Source organism: Arachis duranensis, chromosome 9, assembly GCF_000817695.3.
Source record: "Arachis duranensis cultivar V14167 chromosome 9, aradu.V14167.gnm2.J7QH, whole genome shotgun sequence".
Classification (NCBI taxonomy): domain Eukaryota; kingdom Viridiplantae; phylum Streptophyta; class Magnoliopsida; order Fabales; family Fabaceae; genus Arachis; species Arachis duranensis.
In genome coordinates this window covers 68,629,863-68,641,913 of record NC_029780.3, presented here as the reverse complement: position 1 = coordinate 68,641,913, position 12,051 = coordinate 68,629,863, and the positions used below count along the sequence as shown (strand labels likewise).

At 33.9% G+C, this 12,051-nt stretch overlaps 1 protein-coding gene across 1 annotated transcript; it reads right to left on the bottom strand.

Annotated features, from left to right (window-relative positions):
* Nucleotides 1–216: 216 nt before the first annotated feature.
* LOC107465900 (uncharacterized) lies at nucleotides 217–5,875 on the bottom strand. Its single transcript, XM_016084887.3, has 14 exons — nucleotides 5,659–5,875; nucleotides 5,115–5,243; nucleotides 4,502–4,594; nucleotides 4,216–4,344; nucleotides 3,495–3,578; nucleotides 3,293–3,411; nucleotides 3,109–3,210; nucleotides 2,819–2,935; nucleotides 2,278–2,334; nucleotides 2,130–2,196; nucleotides 1,646–1,699; nucleotides 1,438–1,527; nucleotides 1,244–1,282; nucleotides 217–678 (listed from the first exon to the last, which is right to left on the bottom strand). The coding sequence occupies exons 1-14, from the start codon at nucleotides 5,698–5,700 to the stop codon at nucleotides 583–585; spliced, it is 1,218 nt and encodes a 405-aa protein (XP_015940373.1). The 5' UTR covers nucleotides 5,701–5,875; the 3' UTR covers nucleotides 217–582.
* Nucleotides 5,876–12,051: the final 6,176 nt, after the last annotated feature.

Genomic DNA, 12,051 nt, shown 5'->3' with positions numbered 1-12,051 from the left:
TCATTAAAAGAGACCCTTTGAATTTTATTTTTTTTTCCTATTTTTTGACAAATCTTTTGGTTACCATATAGAGAAGAGTAACAAGTAAACACGTTGCATGACAATGAATAGAAAGAGAATCTACAAGGAAGGAGGCTTAATATAACCATACGACAAGGCAATAAAAAAAGGTTTGGGAATCGAAACGTAAACAAAATCAATAAAATAAAACTAAGATAATAAAGATCATGAATCCATCTATTCCTTTTCTGAAATTAAAATTCAAAAGATGTTTCCTCAAGGACTTCATCAATATTCCAAACTTCTTACCCATCATCATTGGGTGCCTTCCCTTATTATTTATTTCATCTTAAAAAACGCTGATTAAAAATGGAACGAACTAAATATCCCATATAATGCACCTAGCTTAAATTATAATTTAAGATCAAATTACCAGAGAGATTCCTCTAGGAATTCTCACTATGAACACTTTAATTTACCTGTATCCAATTGAATTTTCTTCTCTTTACATGAATGGCGTGTCTTTTTTTATGTGCAGAATTTACATAAAAATTTTTAGTGCCACTTTGATTGCATCACTGGCTAATGAAATGGATCAACCCAACATGGATCCTCTTCAACTGCCTTTTTCCAACGTTTTTGAAAGAGATCTAATTCCCTGAAAGACTGTCTTCTCACCTGCACAGCCTCCAATATGTTAGTAAAAATAAAAATCCAATAAAAATAATTCAAAAATGACTAAGACAATGGCAACACACTGTACACTAATAACAGAAAATTAATCGTATACTAGAATCTTAAATATAATAATGCTATGTGTATAGGCCTTGCTTGATCCCAAAGTAATTATGATATATTAGTGATGAACTGACAGATACTCTACAAATGTGGAAATTAATTAAAATAACTGAATGTAGTAATAAGTATTTCAAACAAAAAATGCAATATATGAGACAAGGGGAAGGAATTAACATGGAGATAGTGGTTTTCATTGTGACTTAACTGCTTTTTCCTTTGATAATATATCTTTTTTAGCACTATAGAAAATATGTTCATGGACTTGAGAAAACAAATTCCATACGACAAGTAGAGATCAAAAGATAGTTATATAATTAGCTAGAGATATCTATATAGATTAAAGGTGACAAGTAAATATGTTAGAAACTTTAAAGTTTTGAACTTTATGTTAAACGATTCATTTTATTGCATTAATTGACAAGCAATTAATAAGATAGTAACTTACATCAAGTCTATGATCCTGTTCTTGAGGTTGAGAAGAATCCTGTGAATAACAGAGTAGTCGTCTCAGTTTCAAGGCAGATAGAACAAGTGACAGAATACAATTAAAGTAGATGATATGAAAATATAATTTTTTTTTAAAACTTAATTAAGAATTTCTATGCTATTCAGCATCAATCAAATGCTAAATTTCGTTACGTTTGGCTTGTCTGCTCCTCCAAGGGTAGGACGATTGTAGTGAATTATGTATTCAGCATCCACAACACCAACATTTTTCGTTCGGTCACCCTATATACAAGAAACAAAGTCACATTGAACTAGAAATTAAAGATTAAAAAATAAGAGAATATAGAAAAAATGGAAATAATAGAATTGAAGAATCCAAAAAACAATAAGCATAACATGCCTGAGCACAATATCCGAGCTGCATATCAAGACCCCATGCATGGATCAAGTCGTTCTGTAACATAAACAACAAAAGTTGAATGAATATGTAACCATTTTGCAAAGCAATTCTTCAAGTAATGCCTATATATACATATAGAAGCACTGAGACGAAAGGACAAAAAATCTATATTCTCACTACAAACAACAACAACAACAAAGCCTTATCCCACTAGGTGGGATCGGCTACATGAATCAAACGACGCCATTGAGTTCTGTCATGTATCGTGTCTACAGAGAGACCATTTACATGTAGATCTCAAAAAAAATTATATCCTCACTATTAAATTTTGTATGAACGGAAAATAAGACAAATGTTATCTCAGGAAAAAGGCATTTAGCCTGTTTCTCCAAACAAGTTCATATCTCTCAGTATTTTTACGTATTTGTCCTAACATTGTCCTAACACAATTACAAAATGAGGCTAAGAGAACAGAATAGTGCACCTGGATCATATACCAAACGCAACGCCATGCAGCTCTTGAGAAAACAGGAGCCATCATTTCAATCCACCTGAAAAAAATAGATAATCTTTCTTCAAGTCTAGGAAAGTAAAGAGAAAGCCAATTGAATTACATATTACCGAAACTTTACCCGGTACAAGGAGGAGCAGTGCTGCTCAAATCACAACCTCCAGTTTTGTATGTCCTTCTGCAAGCACAACAACCAAAAGTATGTAAGAACATGATTGTGAGTATATGCATCCTCAAAAGCTTTTTGTTAAGCTATGCGTTTCTTCTATTTAATGTTCTCTAATAAATTCATCTTCTCATTCTCAGATTAAATGTATGATTGCAATTTGGTAACTACCTTTTAAGTACTAAACTTCAAAAGCATAAGCAAATCTTGATGTCATATATATGCATGAGGAAATAGAACACCCAGAAAAGTGTATCAAGAATTGGATTTGCTTATAATACTTTATTCGAACCAAAGTGGCTTTCCATTCAATATTTGTAATACAAATTGCTTATTTGTAGTAATGGTCTAACTTATGATATAATGGGGAGGCAGAAATCTTGAGAATAGTGAAAATATTTTTGCTAGTTATGTTCTTTCTAAGAACATATGTTCCGCGAAATTAGAAAATATCATAGCTGACAAAAAAGAAACAAAAAAGCATATAAATGAGAACCTGTGTACGATCGTCCGTTTACTACGTACAGTTATCTGATGATGAACTTCAGAAAGTTGAGGATCAAGAGCTGGTTGTGAAATCTCCAGCCCTTCACTTTTAATGATAGATATATAACTGAAAAATCATTTGAGAATCATTAAGATTTTGTGCCATTATAGGAGTGCCCATTTTTTTTTAAAAAAAAAGCAGAAGTAAGCTCCCCCAATTTTAATTTTAATTAAACAATCCAAGAGCATCAAACTGTATTTTTTCTAATTTCCAGAAATCAGAAAGGGTTTTCAACATACTTATCTGGGTGGAACTCTTCAACTCCAAGGTCCTCATCCCAAAGGAAAATGTAATCATATTCTTCAACCATATCAGGGTGTAAGAACCGCTTTGCGAACCACCTAATCATTGGAAACATGTTCAGGTAAGACTCGCTGAAGAAAAATGAAATATGGGAAGGGAATGAAATGTGAGGATACCGACCATTTGCCTTGATTGAGTACTGCCACATGAATGACATGATCATTCCAGTCGAATTCCTTCCAATCGTCGACAATACCATCATAGTGAAAGAGCATCATAGTAAAATTAGCTGCTACAAACTGAAATTTGGAGTAGAAGGAGGATCACAACACATGGATCAACTTGGATTATTAGTAATGAGAAAACTATATCAGACTGGTACCTTTTCAACCATTTTGTCCACAAGATCCTTCTGCTTTATCCCCACTGCCATCGCAAACAAGTTTCTCGTCATGTTTACCTCATTCTGATAAAGTATAAGAAAGTCAGGCATACTATAAAGAAATGAAAAGTAACTAAGACTATTATATCATGATACGTGTTTCATGTCATTGAAGTGTCAATTAAAAAGATTATGTAAGCTATACCAATAACTTCAAACACAAACAATAAAGAATAAAAATGCATCTACAAGGAGAGGACAAACTTTTAAAAGATATCTAAAGTCCAAATGCTCCCATATCAGGATATGGTGGTGATCTTGCCCCAACTCAAACAGAGCAGGGTGTCTCCAAAATTATTTCAATTTTAATTCTGGACACTTGCCTAAGTATCTTGGCCACGTATATGAGCACATTTATTAAAGAGTTTAATTTTAATGTACTGTAAAAATTTTATCTTATCATATTCACTCATTTAGATGATCATGGTATAAATTTGGCAATAAAATATATTGGATGTCTGTAAAACCTAATTGCATTTTACATCTTTACATTTTCAAATCAAGGATAGTATCATCGTGAGGCTGTACATTCAGAAACACATCAATCACATCACTTATAACATGATGTTCCCCTAAAACCGATGGGCATTGGAGAAACTGCAATACCCTATTAACGCACGGAATTCAAGTATTCAGTTATTCATGACTGACTGAAACTTACAACTTGTCTGCGCTGATGATGCTTCTTCCTTACGGCAGGAATATCCCATAGAGGTCGCGTTTCAAAGCTGGAAGTACTGGACACTATACCAGCAGGTAATGCCTCGCTTCCCCTAGGCCTGCACTGGTTCTACTAAACAAGATAAACAAATATAAGCACCAAAGTTTTGAACATCTAGAATAATAGAACAATGAATATGACTCGTCCAGGGAAAAAAACAATTAATCAGTTAAATATTATGTACAACTTAGTGGATTAAGAATGAAGGCACGGTAAGAGAATGAACCTTGCATTTATCCTTAACTATATCAGTTTCCATTTTCTGAGTCAGACTGTCCACATTTTGATTCTGAGTGTTCACACTCCAGCTTGTTAGTTTCTGTAGTATGACACGTAGAGGATCATTTTACGATTGGTGGGAAAACAAACAGTACTTAAACAAAAGGCAAATTCAAAACTGGTTGCTTGAACTATAATCAAATACCCTCCAACTTAAATACAGGGCACACTTTAAAACACTGATTTTGTTACCATGGTCGATAACACAACAACTAAGCCTTGTCCTACTTGCCGATCAACTACAATGATCAGAAGACACCATAGTGCCTATTCATAAATTTTATCTGTGTTTGAACTGTTTATATTTAAATCTTCCAATAATTTCCATATTTTCTTAAGTCTCTCGCTACCTCTAGCTACGAATACCTTCTAATTCCATCATCTGATTCACTTTCAACCCTAATGTAACCCTCGACAAGGCTTCACTAAAAATGTCCGTACCATCTAAGCCAAAATTCTACCATCTTTTCTGTGATCTTAGATTATAGATAGATCGTCATCAATGCAGAGAATCTGTTCAATTTTTCATCCTATGTTATGATGCTTCTATTTGTTCATACCTCTCTGTTGCCTTGCGAGAAGGACGAAAAAGCGAAGAACAGGCCAAGACATATCAAACAAGCTGCTGGAAATAGGGTATAAGAACAACAATAGCTTCTTTTACTCTTGGAATCAGCAACCAAAACAGCCTGATTCAATGCAAAAGATAACAATGCTATTAGATTGAAGACAATAATAACACACTAACTCTGAAATTGAATCGAATTGAAAGGGAAAAAGAAAGTTAAGCATTGTTGACGTGAAAACAAAACTAGTTCAACTGCATGACATGAAGTGTTTAAGCAAGTAATCGATATCACCTATATGGATATAAAAACATTGAATTGGAACATATCCTAATCAAAGAGTGATTTGCGTATCAAGGTGATGAATAAAAGCGTAATTTGAATAACAAGGTATAATGTAACCCTGCGAAATTGATATCAAAATTGGAAGCAAAAAAGAAGAGGCTACGGTTTCTGAAAATAAAAATTCAATTAAAAAGAAAAAAAGGAGAGAAAAGCAAGCAATAGCGATGATAACATGTATATATATTATATATACCCGAGAAGAAGAAGGAGAAGAAGAAGATGAAGGTGACTTCATATTCTGGCGTTGAAAACGCAGAGAATTCTCTGCAGAGGGCTATGTCGTTCTATGTGTTACGCATGAACAATTCAAAATAAAAAGTAAACGGAAGAGAACAAAAGAAAAGAAAAGAAAAAAAAAAGAAGTAGCAATAGTTGTTTGACGAAAATATTTTATAGTCGCAATAATTAGGATTAGGAGGAATAAACATAGACATAAATATAAATATAGTCAATGAATTTAGTGTGCGATAAGAAAGGAGAAGAAGATGGTGATCGTAATCTTTTAAAATTTAAAAATTAATTGAGTGGATTATAAAACATAAGATTAATTGCTTAAATATAGTAGAGAATGAAAAGAATTAGTTGACGTAAGTAGCGGAAACGGTAAAACATGAAAATGCTTATATACTTCTACTTATTTTTTCCAATTTTTTATTTATTTTTATTTTATCATTTTCATAGCGAAAGAGTGACGGGAAGAGAATTTTGACGCGGACGAAACAAACACGAGACACACACGAACTCCTCCAAACTCAAACGCCCGCTTTGGCTTTTATCATCCTTTACTCGTTTTTCTTCTTCCCGTGTTCGGAAGTTCCACAATTAGCCGCCAAAAAATATCTACTCTTTCCATCCTTAACGTTAAACCCTTTTTGCGTGATTTTAAGTTAAACTTTTTGCTTAATACAATTTGTAATTTCATTAAGTTCAATTTTGACGACCTATTTTATGTCAACCTCTCTTTCTTTGCCTATAATTACGTCCTTGGTTTTTCTTTGTTCAATTTTTCTTTCTTTGTGGAGCTGCAGATTTTTTTTTTTAGACAAAAAATTCAAGGCAATAAAGAAGAGTAGTTAGAAAGAATAAAGTTAGAAGGTAATAAAACAGAAAACTAAACTATAGTCATCTTCGATTTTACCATCAACAATTAGAAAAATTAAAATTAGGTCATTCTTTGTAGTTCCTAATTGATTTGTTGATAACTTCTGCAACATATGGTTCTTGATTCTTGAATATTCTCGAAAATGAACCTCTCCAAAGAGAGAATGGTGTTAGTATATCTTAATTTCCTGAGTAAATAGTCAAATTAGTTAATTAATTTTTGAAAAATCACTCATTTTTCAAATTAGTTTTCAAAAAATTTTTTTAATCAAATCCGTCCTTCCAACATTTTTAAATTAGTCATTTTGTCCTTCCATAATTTCCATTGCTAATGGCGTAAGATCTGACATGTTAAATGACACCACAATACACATTTAAAAGTCCTAATTAACGGTTAATATGATAAATTTATGAAATTAAATCAAATAAATCACAAATTAAGAGATTTCAATGCCTCAAGTTCTTCCTTCAATTTACGTTTGATTTAAACTAATTTCATAAACCCATCATGTTAATAGTCAATTAAGACTCCTGTGTGTATACTGTTGTATCATTTAACATATCATATTAATAAATTTTAGCGCCGTCAATAAAAATAATTGGTGAAGAGAATTTAGAAGACTCCTATGTGTATGTGTATATTTATGAATTTATAAGAGAATTGGTAAAAATTAAAGAAAAAGGAGGCCAGAAATCACTTTGAGCAACAAAGAGCAAGAATAAAAAAGCAAACAGAAAGCTCTTTGGACTAAACAGAGAGTTCTCTATGTTGAAATCAAGCTTCACGTGCAATGTAGGAGGTCAAGCATGCCATGCCAACCAATTATGCCTTCCTAGGGGCACTAGGTTCTTCAACGTGCAACATAGGAGTATTGGCATCCAACGCCAAAACAAAAGTCATGCGTACACATGACCCATGCATACGCATAAATGGCAAAATTTTCTCATTCATGCGTACGCATGACTCCTATTTCAACGTGGGACGTGAAGACATCAACGTAGTACATGGGCTATCATGCGTATGCATAACCCACGTGTACACACAACAAGAGAATTTTGAGATACGCATGATGCATGCATACTCACAACACCTAGTTCACGTCCCATGTGAGATTTTTGACGTGCAAAACTTGAGAGAAAACAAATGCCAGAATTGAGAAAAATTAAAGCCACATTCAATGTGGGACTCTCCACGTTCAACATGGGTAAGACAGGGAGTGAATTAAATTGAAATTGAGCTTCACGTACACGTGCAACGTGGGATTATGAACATTCTCTTGGGACCTCAAACTAAGCCACTAAATCTTCAATTCTTCATCACTTGTGTGGTTAATTAAAGGCTCAGCTTAGACCCACTAACCACATCATTAATTGAGAATTTGTAGGAAGAAAATATTAAAAGTTTAGGTGGAGGAAAACATTAATTAGTTGAATTTTATTTTATTTTAAAATTGATTTTATTTTAGTTTGAATTTGAATTCCTTTTAAGGTTAGTATTTAAGAGGAGAAGTGCGACGTTTTGAGGGTTCTCTTCCTTCTTCTTCGGCACATTGTACTTTTCATAATATTAGGTTTTCTTTGAAAATATAAGCAACTAATCCTCCTTGGTTAAGGTTAAGAATTCTGCTGGTTCCTATGGACTAATGCTTAGTTTAGTAAAACTTTTACTTTTTAAAAGTAGCTTATAAAAGTTAACTTTTAAAAGATGACTTTTTAAAAGTTGTAACATTTATATTTGAAAAATTAAATTAAAAATAGCTTTCAATAAACACAAGCAACATCAATTGCGTTCGGTAAAATAGCTTTTAAAATTTAAATATACTATATAGACATAAATGTAAACATTAAATTTAAAAATTAGTTAATATATGATGTTATATTAGACTTTTAAATTTTGAAAAGTACAAGTCAACATTGAAAAGTTCTATCTTAGGTGTTTTTAAAGGATTTGGATTCTCTAAAGTTTGAATTTCACTTTAGAGAGTAAAGTGTGATCTTTCACCATTTATTTCATAGGTGGGACCAAGAGAAAATATGAGAGAGAAATCATTCAAGAGTGAGAGATCATATTTTACCCTTTAAAGTAAAAATTCAAAATTTAGAGGATCCAAATTCGTTTTTAAAAATACCCCGATCTTTTAAAAGCTGCAAGCACAAGCACATGGACTTTTTGATTTATCAAATACAATACGAGAAGATTGAACTTTTAAAAAGAACAAGCACCTCTTCGAAAAGTTTTACCAAACCAAGCCTAATATTCTAGCTTATGAGAAATATACCATGTTGCAGAGTGACGTGCTCCCTCAAATTCGTCAGGAAAAATTATCATGATTCGGTGGACTCCGACTCGACAAGTGCAAATGCTATGGGCAGAATATTATTGTTTCCATCTTGAGCAACAATAATTAGTAACACACCCCGTATTTACCATATAAATGCGTCCTATCAACTGACGCAAATGACTTGCAGTGCTTAAAAGTTTCGATACACACAAAAAAGGTCCAAAACACCTTATCAAGCTTGCTATACTCTCTGTCAACGAGGTTTCCATTGTAGTATGGAACAACAACACAATCTTGTACAGGTCCTGGGAGGTAGTCAGACAAAGCTTGTAACAGGATAGGAAGCTTATTGTACGACTCTTCCTAGTCGTCATACATATGTGCGATAGCCTTCTGCTTTTTCATCCACTCTTTTCGATATGATGACTTGAAATGATAGTTTTGTTGCACTGCACTTTGTAAATACAAACAAGTCAACATATATGATTGGTAGGATAACAGAACAAATCAAAGTGCTATCCAACTGAGCATGATCTTAAGACATTGTTGGCGCTAAGCAGGTATGTGACCCTCTAAACCTCTGCACCCCCCTACAATAAAACTCTTATTTTTCATTATGTAACACAAATTTTAATAAACATGACTTTAATTTAGAATATTGTAGTATACAACACTTACCAATAGTTGTGATTTTGATGTAGTGATACGTGAAGGCTCCATGGACACCCAACAGAGAATTGCTTGCATCGACAATGATATTTCAGTCTATTAAATTCTAAAATTTTGTATTCAACATTTCTTTGAATGTTGTAATTCTTCACTGCCATCAATACAGCATCTCTACTCTTAAACCTGTGGCCCACTTGAGATTATACTCCGCTATCCGTATTGTAATCTTCGCTGTCACCGAGATTGAAAAGGTCGTCTAGTTACATCGCATCCAGATTAAGAGTGTGATAATGGTTTGAAACTTCTAATAATTGTGGAATGGACAAAGGGAGGAAGAAGAAACCGAGCACCCCCACAAGCTAGAGTCTCCAAATCAGATTCACTCTTGTTAGCCGACTCGCTTTTGGCTACATAATCTGAATTAAAGTCACTCAACTCTACGTCAGTACTGTCTCGAGAGTCAACGAAGTGAATCGACCTTGCCAATACCGGGATTGCTTCGGATATTGAAGAAGATGACCCAAAACTACCTCCTACGTCACGAACATTTGCATACTACTCCATAATATGTTGCGCCATTAGCCTAACATGTACATCAAACATTATACTGACGTATCAGCTTTAACACGAAATGTCCAGTTAATAAAACCTCCACCAGGCAATGCCGATAGGAAGCTATATGCGACTCTACCAACTACCTTTGAACTAATTGTCCCCATATTGCTCAATGGCAATTTTAAGCGCATCTAGAAAATCAACACAGCAAATGTACAATTTTAAAAGTGAATTACACTTAAATATCACCCTCTTTTTACCGTTTTTAATAATTCCATTAGAATAAATTACCACAAAAAATTATTATTGGCCATTTTTTTGAGATAAGAATTAATAGAATTGAGATATATTTAGTGTGAAAAATGAGTAAACCAACAAGCAACTTATATAAATCTTTTTTGTTGTAAAAATAAATAAATAAGATATAATAAATATAAAATAAAAAGTGTAAATAGAAGACTCTAATATTGATATTTACTAATATAATTATCTCACTATAAAAGTAATTAATATATTTGATAGTATTATATATGTAGTAACTTATACTCAATAGATAGAAGAAAGAGAGTTTTGTACGAGAGAGAAAAGCTAAGAATATTTCTATTTATATTACTTTTTATATGTGTGTAATATTCTTGAGATTGCTGGTGCACAAAATTGTGATCATCAACAATGGCGCCAAAGACTTGGAGCTCTCTAAACGTGAATCACACTTTGTCACAACTTCGCACAACTAACCAGCAAGTGCACTGGGTCATCCAAGTAATACCTTACGTGAGTAAGGGTCGATCCCACGGAGATTGTTGGTAAGAAGCAAGCTATGGTCATCTTGTAAATCTCAGTTAGGCAGATTCAAATGGTTATAATGGTTTTCGAATATAAAGATAAATAAACAAAAAATAAAGATAGAGATACTTATATAAATCATTGGTGGGAATTTCAGATAAGTGTATGGAGATGCTTTGTCCCTTCTGAATCTCTGCTTTCCTACTGCCTTCCTCCAATCATTCTTACTCCCTTCCATAGAGCGTCACCATTGTCAATGGCTACCTCCAATTCTCTCAGTAAAAATGGTCCAAATGCTCTGTCACAGCACAACTAATCATCTATCGGTTCTCGATCATGTTGGAATAGAATCCAGTGATTCTTTTGTGTCTGTCACTACGCCAAATGGTGGACGAAATTGTGATAAAAAAGTTCCAGGCACTGTTGGAGAAGCTCACAACTTCATTCAACTTAACCAGCAAGTGTACTGGGTTATCCAAGTAATACCTTACGTGAGTAAGGATCGATCCCACAGAGATTGTTGGTATGAAGCAAGCTATGGTCACCTTGTAAATCTCAGTTAAGCAGATTAAATGGTTATGGGTTTCAAAAATTAATAATAAATAGAAATAAAAAGGGATAGAAATACTTATGTAAATCAATAGTGGGAATTTTAGATAGGCGTGTGGAGATGCTAGAACCCTTTCGAATCTCTACTTTCTTATTGCTCTCATCCAATCCTTCTTACTCCTTTCCATGGCAAGCTGTATGTAGGGCATTACCATCATCAGTGGCTACTTTTAATCCTCTCGGGAAAATGGTCCTATGCGCTGTCACTGCACGGCTAATCGTCTGGAGGCATCTCCCTTGTTGATAGCTACATCCCATCCTCTCAGTGAAAATGGTCCAAATGCTCTGTCACAGCACGGCTAATCATCTGTCGGTTCTCAATCAGGTTGGAATAGAATCCCTTGATTCTTTTGCGTCTGTCACTGACGCCCAGCCTTCAGGAGTTTGAAGCTCGTCACAGTCATTCAATACCGGAATCTTACTCGGAATACCACAGACAAGGTTAGACTTTCTAGATTCCCGAAATCCTACTCGGAATACCACAAACAAGGTTAGACTTTCCGGATCCCCATGAATGCCGCCATCTATTTAGCTTATACCACGAAGATTCTGTTGGGGAATCTAAGAGATATGCGCCCGGGCTA